The following is a 20,092-nucleotide window of genomic DNA, read 5'->3' as shown; positions in this document are numbered from 1 at the left end:
TATCTCGTAGACAATTTTGCCTCACACCAAGTAACTGTTCGCAATTAGACACTTCTGGCTCATATTCCCCTTTCCTCCCTCACTGTCGAGAAGTTTGTGGGGGTTATAATCGGACACATGAAATGCATGCACATTTTATTATGTCTCCTACTTCCACACAGATTCTCCCACTTCCCGACAAAAGGACTTAGTTCCAGTGCTTCCTAGAAACAAATGCTGTTTGGTTAAGAACAGGAGAAAGGATAGCCAAACTATAGTAGATTCTGTCTACTGAAAGAAGAACACAAGACGGAGAGAACTCTGTGTGCTGATAAAACATAAAACAAAAAAGGTAGAACTGCAAGCATCGCATATCTATGTCTGTTGGTTGACAGCAGAAATGTTGAGCAAAGTTCATGTCACCAGCCTCATCGTAGATGTAAATAAGACGGGATGGTGTAATTGAAGAGCAAGTAGTCCATCTTGTATAAATTAAATAATCTTCTTTGGTAGAAGGGGCTGATGTTCTTGAAGAATTTTGCAGTCAAGTTATTGTTGGTTCTGATGGCCTTAGAAGAGGAGGGGAACTTGATGCCTGCATCAGCCCCAATCAATTGCAAGATATAGTTGGCATCATCACCCAAGGTCTCATACTTGCCAATGATATCATAGTGGATAATGCATGGATGGCAAAGGGAGTGCACTCGCTCCCAATGCTCATTGAAAGGCTCCTCGCGCTGGGTCTTTGGATCCAACAGATAGTACACAAACTCCTCAAAACGCACATCGTGGCCACTTTCCAGGGCTTCGCTGCTAGGGTCCTGACGGTGCCGCCGGATTATCTTGGTCCCATAGCGCTTATGGAATGCCGTGTTGTAGCTACGGGTGAATTTGTTCCGGTAGGCTGAGACCAACCGTTCCAGAGGCTCCCGTACAAAGATGAACTTGAGGTAGTTGCGCAAGCGGTGGTTGATCTCAGGAGTGCTGTACTCGGAAAGAGTGCGGAGGTTGGCTGGTACATGAGCTTCATGTGCTGGGATTTCCAGGGGGTCCTGGTACTTGCCCTGCCCTGTCAAGACCATTAGGACCCTCTTCCAATTAGTGCAAGCCACCTTGGGGACATAGCAGTAGAGCAACCCATGGACATCATCCACCACCAGGTGCCGCAAGTCATCTGGAGTTAGGAGGCGTCGCTTGCGGGTGTAACGATGGCACATACTGCTTAGCAACTCCCTCCTGTGTTGATGAGTTGTCTGCAGGGAGGACTGCTCAAACTGAGGAGAGATAAGACAAGGATGTAAGGGGGAACAGGAATCACTTCATGCTGTGTGCCAAGATCCTTTTGTTAGATCCCAATAATACTCTACCCTACATGCTGCCAATACCTATACACAGGAGCTGATATCTTTGGATACCTTTAAGATTTGTGAGTAGTTATAACATTGGCTATAATTGCTCCTTAAAGTGATGCCCTTACCCTTTAATAGTGGGGATTTAAAGGTTAACAGAAAGTAAAACTGGGTAAACTTGAGGGTCCTTCAGTTGGAACATGACTGTAACCTCAGAATTCCCAATTAGAAAGTCAAAATCAGAGATTTGGAGCCTACAGTCTCAAGGTCATCAGACTGGTAAGGACCAGTTATGGGAGCAAATTATTTAACCAATTTTCCTATACTGGGTCTCATTTTCAGTCTTAGAAATGCTGTTAAGGAGCAATGGTAGTGAGTGGGAAAGGTAAGGGTCTAAACATCTTACATTTTATGTTGAACTTAATTGATTCTACAATTGATATTTCAATTGAATGTATCTGTCTACCCTGTTTCCCCGAAAATAAGACCTCTGGATAATAAGCCCAATCAGGCTTATTTTGAGCCCATGCACTGAAATAAGCCCTCCCATGAAAATAAGCTCTCCCCGAAAATACTGCAACACAGCAGGAGCCCTGAGGTGACCACGCTCAATGCCTCCTGCACCTCAAAAATAATAAGAACTCCTGAAAATAAGGCCAAGCGCTTATTTCAAAAGAAAATAAGACCCTGTCTTATTGTAGGGGAAACACGGTACATTGAGGAGAGGGGTTTATTTACAACCCAAAATATATTAATCAAAATGTATATTCAGAATGGAACTACTCCCATATTGTTTGTCATCAGGTTTCCGAACAATACTGGCATGTCCTCTGAATGGACTCGATTGCTTCTTTCCTTTCCTTGATCAATTAATCATATAGAATGATAGAAATGAACAGTGTTAAAAATGGATTAGTTTGGTATGCTGGATCATCAGAGGCCTACTTCAAATGTCCAGCTGAGTACTCTTAGCAGAGCAAAATATTCCTGAATCAAAATGCTGTAAATGTAGGTCTACTTCCATGACTGTTGTTGTTTGTTGCAAAGTCGTGTCCAGCCCATCACGAACCCATGGACAAAGTTCCTCCAGAGCTACCTGTCTTCTACCATCCTCTGGAGTCCATTTAAGCTCACGTCAACTGCTCACACCTCCTATTATTGCCTAGAAAGCTCACGCCTACTACTGCTGGATGGTGACTCCAGCCAGCCAGCCACCTCATTCTCTGTCGTCCCCTTCTTCTTTGGCCCTCAATCTTTCCCAGGATTAGGCTCCTTACCTCTATCTATCTCCATGATTAAACCTTGGCTATTCAAAATTTCATTTCTTCCCATAATTGGAAACCTTTCCTAAGAAAAAAGGGTGCCTTAGGTCACCAGGGATTGCAGCTTGGCTCTTGAAGGTATGACTAATAACAAATTCAGAAAATTCTTTTCTTTCTTGGAGTTTATTCTTGATTTCCTGTGAGTTCTCTCTAATGGTGGATTTTTTAAAAAAAGAAAATCTTCCTTTCTTGTCTCTGACATTTTGTAACTCTTCACCTAATGAAAAGTTCAGGGAAATCCCTAAAACTTTGAGGGTCTTTTGCAACATTTTGGTTCTAGGAAATATACTATTCATGTGTGGACTTTGGATATCTTTGGAACTTTCCTTATAAAAATATAAAGCAGCATCTGTTTATAGGGGAATAACCTTTTTCCTTCCTCCTAATTATAGTTAAAACAAAGTGCTTATTTGCAGTTTGACTAAACATATAAAGCCCTCCTTTTAGCAAGCTGTTTACACCGTCTGTGTTATATTCATAAAGAGAGACAGATGAGCACATTCAGTATGCCATTAACTTCATAAATACACTTCTTTGGATGCGCACAAGCTAAGTCGGGTGGGTGGGCACATTTAAAACGCTGAGCACATGTGTCATGCACTCTTTCACTTAACATTGACCATCCACAGTGGTCAATGCCTGGAATGCATGACCCAATTCTGTTGTTACATCCTCAAACCCCCATAACTTTAACCTTAAACTGCCTAGCGTGGATCTCACCCCTTTCCTAATAGGTCTGTAAAGGGGTTTGCATAAGTGCCCCTTTGTGCCTACTGTCCCTGTCTTATTGTCCCCATTTATTTGTACTCATTTCCTGTGTTCATGTCCATGTTTATACTTATACCGTTATCTCGTACATGTTTGACTAAACAAACAAACAAACAAATAAATTGCTTTCTTTTTGTGTGTCCTGATTATTTTCTTACATATGCACAACCAAAAGGGTAAGGAAAAGGAAATCAGGAATTCAGTGACTGAGGGCTTACTTTCAACACACAGGGATTATCCTATATTTCCAAATTAGGTGGAGGAAAAACTACCCTATTTGACTCTCAAAAGACTTTACAAATAAAATACCTATGTGTGAAAGGCTATAGGCAGGGTCCAAATCTCCATTTCACAACTTTATAGCAACTGTGTGGGTGGGGGAGAAAGCTCATGTTTCCTGCATTCAAAGCAGGGTAGATAAAAATTGATGGGGTTTTAAAAAAAATCTGATTTTTTAAAATTTAAATCGGAATTTTTTTATTTTTATCAAATTTATTTTAATGAAATGATTTTGAGGTAAAATCTATCTAAAGATAGTTTTCTATTTAAGATACATTAATAATTTAACTTAGCATGAAATGGAGCTTAGTTATGTAGCATGAGGCTGTATATTCTGCAATATTGGGAGTGTCGGTGAGTCAACAGCGGGACAGAGGAGGAGCTGCTGTGGGACAGAGATGACAGTTACTCTTTAAAAATTATGATTTAAATTGAGTTGATTTAAACCAAGTCTTTTTACTAGTGATTTAAATCAAATCCACCCTGATGCAGAGTATTCTCTCGCTCTCTACCTCCCTCCCTCCTCCCTCTCTTTATAATTCATCCTCAAAGCTGACATCTGCCAGAGCATAGAACAACTCAAAGACGTTTGGAAGATGTGGAGAAACCTGGCCCATAGAATCGCCAAGAGTCGGACACGATTGAATGGATAACATCATCCTATTTAATAATTGCATTTTATATTTGTACTTAATTGCACTGAAAGCCGCCCGGAGTTGCTTTCGTTGCCAAGATGGGTAGCATGTACATATAATAAAGAAAGAAAGAAATAGCCTGTTCTCTTCCTTCATACTCCATACAACCACTTTTCTTTTTGAAGCCCATTTACCTGGTCACCGTTGTAAAGAGTCTGAAGTGGACTTCGACCAGATTTCCCGGGCCAGCTGATCCTCAATATCCTGTCTTCTGCAGCTGGAAAGAAAAAATGTGGAGGAGAGATTTTAAAAACACATGGCAAAGATTCTCTATTTCATGAAAAGTACAGGATTAGTCATACTTAGAGAAGAAATACAAAAAGTAAGGATGGGAACAGCATTCATTTAAATTAGACTATTGTTGCACAACCACCCTGCCCTCATGATGGAACTTTACCAAATATCTAAATGATATCATCTGCCTTTTGTGACTGTCCTGTTTTCTTCCTCAAAGAAGTATTAGGAAGATAGAGAGAAAAAGAAAGAATAGTTGCACGGCATCTTTAGATTGCTGAGACTAAGGAAAATCCACAGGAAGCACCAAAATGGGAAAATTCGCACTTGGCTAAACTGTATCCTTATATGTGCAGTTTTAGTTTATCTAATAATAGGATTATCTCCCTTGTTCTCTGATTTGTTTCTCTCCCAAAACTAATTATAAAGAATACTTAGGTTTTGCTTTTTTTCAATAATTATTTTATCTTTGTATGTTCAATTTTCAATTAAAAATATTATTATATGATTCTCTAAAGAGAAAGTTCTGGGTACATTGTTGCCAAATATCTTTGAATTCTTCCAGAGTTAAAATATTTTTTTCCATTCTATATTAGCGGCCTTCTCCTTTAATTATAATCTTTCTGGTTGCCTCTGGTAACCAGCCTTCAAGGTCTCCTGTTACGTTTTCCTTTCATTCACTACATTTTCCCAAGGACAGATTTTTTTTTTTTGTACACTTAAAACTCAACATTTTCATATATTTGAGTAAGATTTTAAGTGGACCACAGGAACTATTATTATGTTTTTCAAAATCTTACTTCCAGTCAATCTGACCCCTTATGCCGATTTCCAAAATCAATATTCTAATTACCTTTTGTTGCTTATTTCCAAGTAAAAAGTTTTTCTTTAAGTTTTAAACTTGCATAAAGCTTCTTTTGCTGCAGGTTGAAGGAAAATCACCCCAGTGTAATGAAACTTAAAGAAACTATGGCTTGGGCAAAACTGCCTGTCCTTGCTGCCAGAGCTCATTTACTAGAGAGAGCATGTCTCCTCACAGATAAGATCTATGAGGAACACTCCGAGTAATCCTAAATCCTCTTCTTCACTTGGGGAGCTCATTCATTCACCAGCTCGATTTTTCACCACGTCATCAACTCTGTTAAAACTAAAGTCTTCAATTCACTACTACTGCTTCCCTGAAATCCAAGAATAGTTATGTTTTTCTAAATTTGCATATTTTTATTCTTCAACTTTTGTTTACTTAATAATTTATTATTAAGGCCTTCGGGATTGGGCGGCATACAAATCTATTAAACTTAAAACTTATTGAAGAGCTGCATGAGCCCCAAATGACTCTAGGAGGAGAAAGATAGGCATGGACTGAAGACAGTTCTGTGAAAAGCAGAGCCAATGACCATGGCAGAAGGAAGAGGCAGCGAGTAGACTGGTTCTTCAATTTTTTTTTTGCTGGACAAGGAGAGGATTTGAGATCATCCTCAACTGCTCCAGACAGTAGCTTCTCTGGCAGGCATAGTACCCTGGGAGATCAGGAAGTGGCCCTCTCAAAATGTGGTTGTTGCCTTTGAAAGGACATTGAGTTTGTATACTTCCTTTTCTAATCACATCCAGAAATGGCTTATCAACTGCTTTTCAGCTATTGAAAATTTTTAGATTGGTAATTTTTGACAGCACCAGGTGAATTTCCTTCAATCCTTAGCAAAAGAAACTTTTAACGACAAATTTAAGAACTTTGAGAAAAATTAATAAATAGCAAAAGTGTGATTAAGCCTTTGATTTTAGAATGTTACAAGTAAATTTGAAATAAGATTGTGGAATTAATGATAAACAATCTCTCTCTTGGGAAAATGTTTTTGTTTTAATTTAAAAAAAACACATAATAATTGGTTTTAGAACCAATGGAACTGGCAAATGAATAGAGGGAACTAAGGAAAAAATGGGTCTGCTCTTTCTTGTCTGATCCTTTCTATTGGGTGATTCTTTCCCCAAAACTATGACTTTTAACTTTCCTTAACTCTCACTCCATATGTCTAACTTCCTGCTGAGGTGCCTTTAGTCTCTGCATCCACTCTTCCTGCATCTAAAAACACTATTAAAAACTCAACATCTTGTGTTCTTTCTGCTATTTATCTGCCTCTGTCTTGTTCTGCAAGTGCCTAAGAAAATGTACTTGTGATACAATTTAATACAATGTACAGTTAGTCCTTAACGTACAACAATTGAGCTCAACATTTTTTGTTGTTAAGCAAGACATTTGTTAAGTGAGTTTTGTCCTGTTTTGCAACCTTTCTTGCCACCATTGTTAAGTGAATCACTGCAGTTGATAAGTTAGAACAGGGCTTCCCCATTGGCTTTGCTTGTTAAAAGGTTGAAAAAGGTGATCACACAACCTTAGGACACAGCAAAGTCATAAGTATGAACAAGTTGCCAAGCAACTGAATTTTGATCACATGATCATGGAGCTGCTACAAAGGGCATAAGCGTGAAAAATAGTCATAAGTTACTTTTTTCAGTGCCATTGTAACTTTGACCGGTCACTAAATGAACTGTTGTAAGTCAAGGACTCTCTGTACCTCGTAGCATAGTATGTGCAAAATGATTGAAAAATGAAAAGTTTGTGGAACTGTTGTACAAGGAGCATACAACATATCCACAAAATCCTTTGAATAATAAATCAATAGCCTCAAAAACCAAGCAAATCAGATATTTACTAAAGTTTCTTTTTTAAAACAGTTTTCTTAACATTGTTATTTCTTTTTCAATGGAAGTATAACACTTTCTGAATTAGTTCAGGGTTGACTCAGCCCTCCATCCTTCCGAGGTGGGTAAAATGAGGACCCAGATTGTTGGGGGCAATATGCTGACTCTCTGTAAACCGCTTAGAGAGGCCTGAAAGGCCTATGAAGCGGTATATAAGTCTACTGCTACTGCTAGTTTGACCCAACCTCTATAGGATCCATGCTGAACCATTCAGAGGTTTCTCTGCTCGCTTTTCTCTATTCTTGCTATTCTCTTTTAAGGCAGAGATATCTCAAAAACGTACATGTGCTGGAACTTTTCATGGTTACCATTCAATAAGTGACAGCTTCCAGGAATAATTGCCCAATCCATTGCATCCGTTCTTACAACTAAGTGATGTTGTTGTTATGCAATGTCTTGTTAAGAGTCTGTTCAAACCACAAGAAACTGTCTTGACTCCTTTATGTCCCACTTTGAAGCTGTGTAGAACAGCTTGCATTGGAAAAGAGAACATCTATCATGGCAGCTGTACCGAAAAGATTTTAAGGATTGCTCCTATAAATGCTGAGGATAGGGTTTCTCACTAAAAATGTAATGTGTCTGTTTTAGTCTTTTACACAAATGTATTGAGACCTATTACCCATTAGAGAATCTGTGGCATATACCCAGGTCAGTGCTACCTTTCCTCATGAGTATCACGATAATAGAACCACTGCAAAATATTCTGATGACTGTTAAATGAAAGCCAAGATCTAATTTGCTACTCGTCCAGGTTTTTGTAACTCAGGGGTGATGGCCTTAATAAGAATATTAGAATAGAAGTAGCTTTCATTTATCTCTTCATAACCACTGTCCAGAATTGCTGCCTCTGTTGACATTCTTTTTGTGATGTACAAAGAGATATTATACTCAAGGAAGGTAGACTGCAAGATTTGGGAAATCCTATTTATAGAGACTGTTGATGGGCATGTGGAAACTGCAACTTTTTAATTACTCCATAGCTGTTAAGGAAAGAGGAAGCAAAGATTGGTGATAAGTGCTTTCATCAGCATCAGAGATCAGCAGAAAAGGAACTTAGCTCAACAACATAAACCAAAAAGTTAGCCTACTCTCCTTGCATGTCACAGGACAGCTGATGAAGCAAGCTCCTTCAGCAGCAACCGTTAGTTGGGGCAAGCAACGAATCTATTCACAAGGCAGGTTGCTGCTAAAGGAACAGGAAAGGGGAACTGATGCAATGAACTCAACAGGAAATCAATTTGAGGGCTACAGTTTAAGTGGTCTGAACAAGCCTCTTTTCCATCTAGCTTTACCATAATGAAATAGGAAGTGGGGTATTGCAAGCAACTGCTATTATTACCCATAAAATTATTGCTACCAAGATGCAAGTAAAAGCATTTTGGTAAAGTTCTAATGGACATAGATGACTGTAGATGTTTCTTTTTTTAAAAAAAATGGATGTATTTTAATTCTCAGTTTTGATCTAGAGGATTTAATCATTTCAGGGTAGGATTTAAGGAATTAGACTAGGAAATTTCTGGTTCCAGATGAAGAACTTGATCTTTATCTCACTAGCTCTCCCCAAAGCTATTTCCCTTCCTCTATGCCTTTTCTAGCCACCATCAACAACATGACTGGAATTGTCATTGCATCCATTTTGAATGACAGATGAAGAGGTGAAGAATACCTATCCAATTTGTAGACAGCTGAAATATAGAGCATGTGCATAAACAATTACCTTGATTCTTTAGAAAAATGAGTTGAAACTAACAGGACAAAATTTAACAGACATATGCAAGATTCTTCACTTAAACCAGATATCGGTTTAATGTGTGCAGGATGACAGCAGCCCGTCTTGGAAATTGTACCTATGAAAATATTTGCAAAATATACATAGTTCCTAGAGACCACAAAAACAGCTTGATCATTAAGGAAAGTGGTTGCTAAGTAAAATTGCAACTGTGCTTATGATCTTAAAATCATAGAGTTGGAAGGGACCACGGAGGTCTTTTAGTTCAATCTCTCTCCAAGGCAGGAGTCTTCATACCATCATGGACAAATGTTGTCCAATCTTTTCTTTAAAACATCCAGCAATGGAGCACCCACAAGTCTGGGAGGCAAGCTGTTCCACTGTTTAAATAGTTCTCACTAACAGCAAATGTCTCCTTATTTCCAGCTCTGCATGAGCTCTCAGCCATCACTTCTTGTCTACTCTTTATTAATACCCTCTTCCCTGGAGTAATCTTCAAAGAGTGGAAGACTGCTCTTCTGTCTCCTCTCAGACTTCTCTTCTAAGCAAAACATGCCAAAGTTCCTTTAGCCATTTTTCAAAGGATTTAACCTCCAGCCCCTCATCTTACAAAACTGTTCTTTGCTTAACAGAGTTGCCGGAGGTCATAAATGTGAGGGTTGACTGTAAAGTTACTTTATCACTGTTGTAACTGCAAATGGTCTCTATACAAAGCAGTTGTTAAATGAGGACTACAAGTAGTCCCAAAAAGCACACTGATCAAGAATCAGGAATTATGTGTGGTAGCCAAACATGCTATTTGGATTTTGAATTATTGAAATCCCTGCACAAAGGATGTCCCTTGATACCCGTATGATTCTAAGCAGACATTTTGAAAGCAGCCCTGAGCAATTTATAACATGGAAAGACAAGGAAGAATGAATTAACCAACTTTCCTTTGAAATAATCCTAATTTAGTAGAGCACCTATTTTAAATGGGTTTCACCCAAGGAGGCATTCTCCAGATTGATTGGACTTGCAACTCTAAATTCTTAATCAGTATGTTTAGTAGGGGGAAACAACATCATTTTTGCATACAATCTTTATTCCTCGGTATATTCTAAACATTAGCAACATTAGAATCCTACAGTGTTCTAATATGGAACTGAGAAATTGAATTTTCTGTAAAATCAAAACTGTGTTTGATCCAAGGGATTTTTTTAAATAAAAAGGCATAGGAATCCATAATACAGACTTCCTCCAATCAACATACACTTATCAATCTATATTAAAGTAGTATTTTATTTTGAACAAAAGAGCAGATTATCACATGTAACACAAGTATTGGAAGATACCATTGCTTTGATCCAAAAAGATTCATAAATTCATGTCAGCTACATTTCCTAATTTAACATGGAAATGATTGCATTTTTAAAAATAAAAGTTGTAATATTATCTGCTGTTAATGCGATTAAAAATAGTGTTCCCTCGAAAATAAGGCAGGGTCTTATTCTCTTTTGACCTCTTGAAATAAGTGCTTTGCCTTATTTTTGGGGAGATCTTATTATTTTTGAGGTGCAGGAGGCAGCGAGCGTAGTCACATCATGGCTGCTGCTGTGTTGCAATATTTTCAGGGAGGGCTTATTTTTGGGAGAGGATTTTTTTGACGCATACACTTTTTAACACAATTGGGCTTATTATCTGGGGAGGTCTTATTTTCAGGGAAACAGGGTAGCCAACCAGTACTGAATTTTGAATGCCCTTTAAATCTTGATATGACTTAAGCTCAATGTGGGAATTATACTTCTGCCCTCTAAACTAGTCCCCCCCCCCCAACTCCCAAACCATGGACTGGTCTTGGTCCATGAGCTGTTAGTAGTGGTGGGATTCAAATAATTTAACAACCAGTTCTCTGCCATAATGATTTCTTCCAACAACCAGTTCACCAAACGGCTCAGAAACTTAACAACCGGTTCTCCCCGAAGTGGTGTGAACTGGCTGAATCCCACCACTGCCTGTTAGTTACTGGGCAGCACACTTGGAGGTGAGTGGCAGGCAAATGAGTGAAGCTTCATCTGTATTTGCAGTTTTCTCTACATCACTGCCTCAGCTCTTCTTCAGATCATCTAGCAATGTATTCTCATAGCAGCATGAACCCTACCATGAACTGCCCATGCGAGGGATCTAGGTTGCACGCTCTTCCGCCCCCAACTCAGGTACATGAAAAAAAAGTTGCTAAAGTTTTTTGGGACTGCTGCTCAAAACCTTAGGACATTTCATGCCATATTGGAAAAGGGCATTATGGAGGAGCACGCTCAAAACTTATTGGAGACCAAATGCAGTGCACACATTTTCTTCTTCCCCTATGCCGAAACATATGTAGATATCCTGGCATTGTATTGCGGTTACAATCATCGGTTCAGCAGGATTCTCCATCACTACAAGTTTCCCAAGATTTAAATAACCTGGCTGAAAATCATCCAACTTTATGAAGCAAGTAAGTTTTATATCAGACATAGTTGGAGGAGTTTAGCAAAGTCACAGCTGCTAGGTTCCAAGAGAAAGAATGCTATTGAAGAAGCAGGACTGCTCCTAGGAGAATCCTTACCTCTGTTCTGCTCATAGCATTTCATTTCAAAGTCATTTTCGAGCCCAATTTTGCAATGAAATGAGTTTAACAGAACAAAATCTACGTTTTCCATTGAAATTCTAGCTCTCCAAGCAAGTCCTTTCATGAGGGGATGAAAGCATCTATTTCCAGCCATAATACGTATCATTTGCAGCCATCTGATGCCCTTCAGACAGATTGAAGTACCACACCCATCACTGACCACAGATTGGGAGGCAAAAAAGCACATTTCACTATTGAGATCTAATCTGAACAAGCACTTATACCCATTTCACCCATTTCTCTTTTCTCATACTCCATGTATACACGACATGCATTTGTTCAGTACAAAATATAGAAGGGTGTTTGATCTGGATCAATGACCAACCGAGACAGAGGCATTGTCTTTCAATCATTTTAATAGGTCTAAATCTAGAGCGGTAGTTTTCAAATCCAGCAACTTTAAGATAGGTGGACCTCAACTCCCAGAATTCCCTAGACAATTGGCTGGGGAATTCTGAGAGTTGAAGTCCACACATCTCAAAAGTTGTCAAGTTTGAAAACTACTGCTCTTAGAGTAATGATGTTTTTGTATTCAGGGATGTACTGTCTTTTCCGAACCTATGGATGAGAACTTGTGATCCTCCAACTGTTACTGATCCAGAATCCTTAAAATTATTCACCATTGGTCATACTAACTAGGGCTCCTCAAATCTTGATGAGACAGATGTTACTCATCTCTGAAGGCATAAACCAAAACAACCACACAAATCACACAGACATATGATGTTGTCATAGCTCAGATCCATTTTACATATATACAAGAAGAGAAATGAAACCAATCAACAATATTTGAGAAGCAAACAGACTCATTCTGGCTAAAAGCACAACAATAAAAATCCATATGACTGTATAACAAACCTAACCAAAATGTTAAGATTTTGAATACTTTCAATATTTCTAGACCTTTTCATCTGGCACGATTTAGCAAATGTTGATGGGGGTGTAAGGGAGAACTGAATGTTTTGAAGTCAGATATTCTCCATGTAGTGAAGATGCTGTCCTAGAAACCAGGAGTTTGTGAATTCTAGTCCCACCATATTAGGAAAGTCAGCTGGGTGACCTTGGACCAGTCACTCCCTCTCAGCCTAACCCACCTCACAGGGTTGTCATTATTGTGGGGAAAAAGAAGAGGAGGAAGGAATGTTAGGTATGTTCACCAACATACCTTATTATGTTGAATAAAATAGTAAACATGGGATTTTAAAAATGTAATAACTAAATAATAAAACCTACTTTAGTGTTCTAATAGAAACCTGCTTCCCACCCATTTCTTTCCCTCCTCTGTCCTAAACAACTTGTTTTATGCAACACCTTTCCTTAGAAATATTTTTGAGACCCGAAACAATTTAGAGTTTTCCATTTAAGATAAAATTGACATTGACCCAGAGGAATTTTGCACCTGTATACTACATTAATTCATTACATTTGTACATTTAAAACACATTTTTCATAAACCTCTATCAAATTTTGTAAAATGAATGAAATTGGGTAGATGCATCAGATGCCTTTCCCAGTACAATCCATTGGGAAAAAACAAAAAACAACAATTAATAGTTGCTAATACACAATAAAGACCGCTTTAGCTGATTTCATGTTTTTCATGAATTTTGAACATTTTTCATTGTTCACCATTCCTGCCATCGATCTTGCATATTGAAGAAAGAAAAAGATTCCAAATTGAAGTAATATTCTATTAATCAGCAGTGTTACCATCCCCTAACAATTGGACTGCAATAATCCCTTTAAACCAAGGTCTTGAAATGGGTTGCCAGTTGGTTCCTATTATTCTCTTTCAAGAATAGGAAGGAAATCAATCTGAAACTAAGCTGGATGAGTTATCAATCTGACTGAATGGGGAAAAAGACAAAGAATGAATGTTCTCTGGTAACCTTTGAGAGCCTGAATTTAGAAAAGAGCTTTGCTGCCATTAACTATCTGAAACCAGATATTTGGCGATAGCTTTAGCACCCAGCATCCAAACTTGGAGTAAACACCTCTCTAATCTTTCCCCTTACTATCATTTTCTGACCCAGCATTCTGAATACACCTAATAGATGGATCTGATAACTTTTCCACAAGATCCCAATTTTATATTTGGTACTGGTATTATCAAACCAAGAAATCAAAATCCAAGTTTTCAATCTAGTTCCCTCCCTTACTTCTGAGTGGAGAATCAGTCACAGTTGTACTCCAGTTTTCTCCCTATTAACCCAAGTTTTCAACTTCCTTTTTTTCCTTTCCTATTAAGCATGAGCAAGGCATGGAGGTAGGCCAAGAGAATTGCACAACATGGGTCAATCATGTCTGAATCTTTTCTTTCCATGGAATTGGCAGATAATTAGATTCACCCCAAAAGAAGGAAATATAAAAGCAGAAAGTATGTCTGCAGTTTGTAGTCAACATTCCGTTCACAGGGAACTTCAGGGAATGAGATTTGTCACCATCTGTGAAAACATATTAAGCATGTGGGGCAGATTAATAAACTGAAGCTCTAAATTTCAATTCAACTGCCTCATTCTACCATCAGAATCCAGCATTTAAAAGTGTTAACTTTGACTGGATCATCATAATCTCAGGGAAGTTCCATCTGTAGCATGTACAAAATGTTAATCTCTCCACCTATTGGATTCAGCCATCTCTTCCTCTCTTGGTCGCGTTTACACAAGATATAAAAAGATGTTGGAAATTATACAGTTGCTTTAAAAGCATAAATTATACATAGCTCTGGTCAATAATTACTCAGAAATGGAGATCTTGAGAAGTGACCCAAAATATTTTTTTTCTTCCTTATTTGCTGTTTTGAGAAAGAGTGTTACTTTGAAGAGGAAAACTGCACTTGTTGGCTGTTTACTTTTAAGCCTTATCTTGAGTGGGCCTTTTAGAATGCAATAGTCAGTGAAAGATAGAAAGAGAGAAAATGGCCTTCTCTGTTGGAGTTAAGTTATTAAAAAAAACATCCTTAATAAATTGTTGCATTTTGCCTGAGCCTTTGAGGAAGGTACGGCCACTGTATTTCAAACCAGCCTATCATTAAATGTAAAGGTAAGGTATGTGTTTTGTAGGGAGACAATTCCAGATTCATTTCCTAGCATCACAATGGGGGGAAGGATGAGAAAGAAATCATTGAGCAAAAAGAATGAAAAGTTCATTCAAATAAAAGTATGCAGTAAGCCAGTTAAGAAGGGTGTCAAACTGGTGGCCCGTGAGCGGGATGCATGATACATGGGCCACGCCCACACTGACTCTGCAAAGGGAAAAAACGTCATATGTCACGTGATGTGATGGAGTTTGACACCCGTGGTTTAGATACTTAAATAACTTAGCAATGAACCGTAAATGGCCATGTGCAGCTATGCTGCACACAAGTTTTATCATTTTCTTATCCTACTCCTTGATTTATAATCCCTGTATTATAAAAACACAAGAAACAGCGTCCCTGATTATTTTTAAAGCATATATTGGTTATGTGAAGTTTCATGTTTTAAGTCACTGAAATCATAACATCAGATGCCCACATGAGTAAAACAAATCTCTATAGCCATACCACATTTATGTGGGGGATAAGCAGCATTCTATGGTAGAACAAAGTAAAAGCTTAAAGCTAAAAATAAGGTACTGGAACTGCATAATATTCTTGGCCTGTGATTATACATTAAAAAAAAAGAATTGGGAGTTGCAGCAGTGTTGTATATCATTTTGCCACAGCACCCTTCAGTTGCTATGGCTCAGATGGTCTTTTTAGGGCCTTCGTCATTTTTGGATTGAGCTCAGCCCTAATTGCACCATTGCTCAAGTTCAGAAGCATCCTTGGGAGGTTCTTCTCAACATTCCATAGAAGCAAGAAAGAAACATCTGGCTGGTGCCTCCTTCTCTTCCCATGTAGAGGCTATGTAAGAGAACACAACGTCATCTTCAGTTCCCAAATGGGCAACTCATGGAGAGTTATGGGACTAAAATATGATGTGGTCCCTCAGAATTTTGCACACTGAAATGATGCAATCCTCTGCATGGAGTAGGTCCCAGTGAATTAGTTGAAAGTAGGAAAACAGCTTTATGACTATGACAGGTAATTAGACATTTTGATGCATTAAAAAAAGTACATGGAGATCCAGGGGAGAGGTGCCAGTTGGCTTTCTTACCATCTTACCATTGCTGTCTTTCAGTTCTGCTACTTAAAAACGTGCAAGGACCATACTGCACAGTTCTGAATGGAAGAAATTCTACCACATTTTGGCAGTCAGTCACCAACCTACATTGCCCTTGAAGGGAATCTTTATTTTTAGTTATTGGTCTTCTCTTCCTGCAAATTCATCTGTCTCTAGACTGCAGGCATTTTTTTTCTTTTTCCAAGAAAGACTGGCCTGACTGTGGCCTGACAGCTAGTTGAAGTCTGAAAGGGTTGGGACAATTTACCTAGCAAACACCCTAGACTTAATAGCTGCAATGGGATGCTTGCAAAACCAATACTGGCCCAACACACACTTTTTGCTCTTCCTCCTCCTATTTTCCCCATAACAATAATCTTGTAAGGTAGGTTAGATTGAGAGAGAGAGTGACTTGCACAAAGCCATCCAGTTGGCTTTCATGGTTAAGGTGGGGCTTAAATCTAAACTGGCTCTAGATAAATGGATAAAATAACTGATTTAAATGTTCACATGGTTAAGACTGCATTAATAATATAGATCCAGAAACCTATAGAAAATTTATGCAACTAGATAATGTATATATTTGTGTTTAAGTACCAATGATATGGTCTTCAATAGAAAGCAGCACATAATGAAAGAGTATGTGGTTTTGAAGAGATACAAACCAAGACTTTTCTAAGGGCTGGGAGAAACAGATCATATCAGAGGCATGGATGGACTCAAGAGCTGCAAATGTTACTCTTATTTTAGAAACGTAAGTGGAAAATGTGGTTAACTAGAATCTGTGGGTAAGCCAGCTGCTTCTTGAGAGCAAAGATCCCCCCCCCCCCGAGATCTGTTGCTTTTTATTTTCTTTTGGGGGAAAATATTATGTGATGGCTCTGTTCTCTTTTATTCTTGTCTAATTTAATATATCAGAGAAAATTTTTGATTCTTTTTCAATAAAAAAAATGTGCTGTGCACATTAGCCTCACATCCTTGCAGACATTTTACACTTGCAATTCCTGGACCCAGCCTAGAGACATCAAGTCATATATGTCAGTATGAAATTCAGCCCTGTCTGCTCTCGCAAGTGAATACGTCATCATATAAATGCCTAAATCAGGGGTGTCCGACCTTGCCAACTTTAAGACTCGTGGACTTCAACTCTCTGAATTTCCCAAGTAGCAAGACTGGCTGGGGAATTCTGGAAATGGAAGCCCACAGGTTTTAAAGTTGCCAAAGTTAAACACCCCTGGGCTCAACGTTCTTTCATCTCTAAGGCATTTAACTGACACTGCCCAGTTCAATGCCTCGTGTTTTCTGTAATGAAAGCTCTCCAATCAGAACCATGGTAGGCAGATCGCACTAAGAACCTAACTCCACAGAAAAAGGTAAAACTTATATTCTTGCAAATCTGAAAAGGGGGAGGTCTTTGATGGATGTTCATGGTCTCCAACTTGATTTTTTTGACTCTCTCCCTGTAGACACTGCTGTTTGCTGGGTTTAAAAAAAACTCTGAAACCTTCAGTTGACTTGGTTAAGTCAAAGAGTAGAATGGGAATTGAACAGAACAGAATTGGAAGGGACCTTGGAGGTCTTCTAGTCCAACCCACTATTCAGGCAGGATACCCTATACTAGTGATGGCAACCCTTTTTCTTACGGCATGCCAAAATTGCATGTGTCCACTCAATCTCCCCGCCCACTTGCGCATGTGCGCACGACCCCCTCCCCAGGCTCCTGAGGCTTTCCTGAAGCCTGGGTACGGCGAAAACGGCCTCTCCTGGCCCTCCAGAAGGGCGAAAGATCAGCTGACTGGCACGCACATGTGCGCCGGAGCTGACAGCTGGCATGCCACCAAATATGGCTCCGTGTGCTACCTGTGGCATGTGTGCTATACGTTCGCCATCACAGTCCTATATCATCAGACAAATGGTTGTTCAACGTCTTCTTCAAAACTTCTAGTGTTGGAGCATTCACAAGTTCTGATGGCAAAGGTATTTTTTCAAGAGACAACTGGACTTTCTGGTTTTTCTTTGAAGACGTTTTGTTTCAGCGAAAGAAGCTTGTAGGATGAGAAGCAAAACATCTTCAAAGAAAAACCAGAAAGTCAAGTTGCCTCTTGAGAAAGCACATTTGGTACATCCATGACCTGGATGACTGAGAATTCCATAGACTTCTGGAGGCAAGTTGTTCCACTGATTAATTGTCAAAACTGTCAGGAAATTTCTTCTTAGTTCTAGGTTCCTTCTCTCCTTGATTAGTTTCCATCCATGGCTTCTTGTCCTGCCCCCAGGTGCTCTGGAGAATAGCCTGACTCCCTTTTCTTTGTGCCAACCCCTGAGATATTGGAACACTGCTAACATGTTACCCTTAGTCCTTCTTTTCATTAATTTGATAATATTTTTCTACTGCCTTGAACAGCGACAGATACACATACACACACACACACACACACACACGTATGTATTTATCACCAGCATCTATAATTCCGATATAGATGTTGCAACATCAATATTAGAATTATAGACCAAACATCCAAAATTCTAAGAATACTGTTCATTGAATAATTATTTGGGACTGTGTTGTAACTCCTCCTCCGCCTTATATTCCACTGAATTAGAGACGCATCTGTATCAGTCATTTGTTATTTTACTATTCTGGACTTAAAAATTTCAGATGCTATTGGTTAGGTAGTGATTCTTCCATTTGCTCTCTTAAGTTACCCCTTCCTTGCTATCTTTATTAATTTTAATGTTAATACTTATGATTTTAATATTTTAATGTTTTATGTTGTTTTTACTCTATTGTAAGAGATGAGCAGCATATAAAATTAATTAATTAATTGATAAAGTCATTCTCCTTACTCTCTACATCCCAATATACCAAAGGAATCTTGTTACTGAGTCCATGTCAAAAGTCCTAGTGCCTTGATCTATGTCTTGATAGTGCCCATGCCAGATGCCCTAGTGTCTTGGGGGGAGAAACCTGTTGTAAAATTAGTTTAGTACATTTCATATCGGGAAGTCTCTTTCCACATTTGCACACTTGTCCTTTCAGAAACAGTAGTCAACTATGGATCTTAAGATTAACTGTCCTATGTGAACAGTTTAGATAGAAAACATCTTTCTTAGTCTGAGCCCTCCGTAGCTAGTGAGATCTTTATTGGCTTTAACGAAAATATCTGGGAATCCTCATACACAAAGACATGTCCTAGTGGCTCAGGTTGGAAAAAGGACATTTTTCAACTTCTACTTAGTTCAATATAGAAAACTGTATAGATCTAATCCAGCAGATAAGATGTCACTGCCATATAGTGGAGATGGCATTTCATAACCTTCTCTTGCTTAATGGAAACTAATTCAAGGAGAGATCCATCCTAGAATTAAGGAGAAATTTCCAGACAGTTAAAACAATTAATCAGTGGAACGACTTGCTTCCAGAGGTTGTAAATGCTTCAACACTGGAGGCTTTTAAGAAGAGATTAGATAACCATTTGTCTGAAATGATATAAGGGTTCCTGCTTAAGCAGGGGGTTGGATCAGAAGACCTTCAAGATACGGTACCTTCCAACTATATTATTATGTTATTTTTATTCTGTTATTTTTTCTTTCTGATGAGTGCAACTATCAGCCATGGGTAGAAGCAAACAAAGAAGAGATACTAAATTATTTCCAAAGTTATATTTCACATCAAAACTGTAATAGGATATTTATTGCCCTGTTTCCCTGAAAATAAGCTCTCCCCGGATAATAAGCCCAATCAGACTTTTGAGCCCATGCGCTAAAATAAGCCCTCCCCCCAAAATAAGCCCTCTCCAAAAATATTGAAACACAGCAGCAGCCATGAAGTGACCACTCTCGACGCCTCCTGCACCTCAAAAATAATAACACCTTCCCGAAAATAAGGCCAAGCACTTATTTCAGGGGTCAAAAGAAAATAAGACCCTGTCTTATTTTCAGAGAAACACAGTATTTCAGCCACATGGATTATATTGTACTTCTTGTACACATGAGTTTGACATAAGTTCTGTACTTAGATGAATACAGTGATTATCCATATAGTTCCATATGGCTCAGCAAAGAACATTTTCCTCTTCATTTTCCCAAGAAACACTATATTGGCTGTGTTGCAATTTTCTACTTTACTAAAGATCAATAAACATAATGCAATGCTTGTGAATAAATACATAGCATATATTA

At 38.6% G+C, this 20,092-nt stretch overlaps 1 protein-coding gene across 1 annotated transcript in view; it reads right to left on the bottom strand.

Moving 5' to 3' along the window:
* Positions 1 to 272: 272 nt before the first annotated feature.
* The window catches only part of CHST13 (carbohydrate sulfotransferase 13), a 46,181-nt gene continuing 26,361 nt past the window's right edge, over positions 273 to 20,092 (bottom strand). Inside the window, exons 2-3 of the mRNA XM_032211837.1 lie at positions 4,527 to 4,609; positions 273 to 1,253 (exon numbers count right to left, since the gene is read on the bottom strand). Coding sequence (XP_032067728.1) covers positions 408 to 1,253; positions 4,527 to 4,609 — 929 coding nt within the window. The 3' untranslated portion in view covers positions 273 to 407. The remainder of the gene's footprint in view (positions 1,254 to 4,526; positions 4,610 to 20,092) is intronic.

Source organism: Thamnophis elegans, chromosome 2 (assembly GCF_009769535.1).
Source record: "Thamnophis elegans isolate rThaEle1 chromosome 2, rThaEle1.pri, whole genome shotgun sequence".
NCBI classification, from domain to species: Eukaryota; Metazoa; Chordata; class Lepidosauria; order Squamata; family Colubridae; genus Thamnophis; species Thamnophis elegans.
This window is presented reverse-complemented; position numbering and strand designations above follow the sequence as displayed.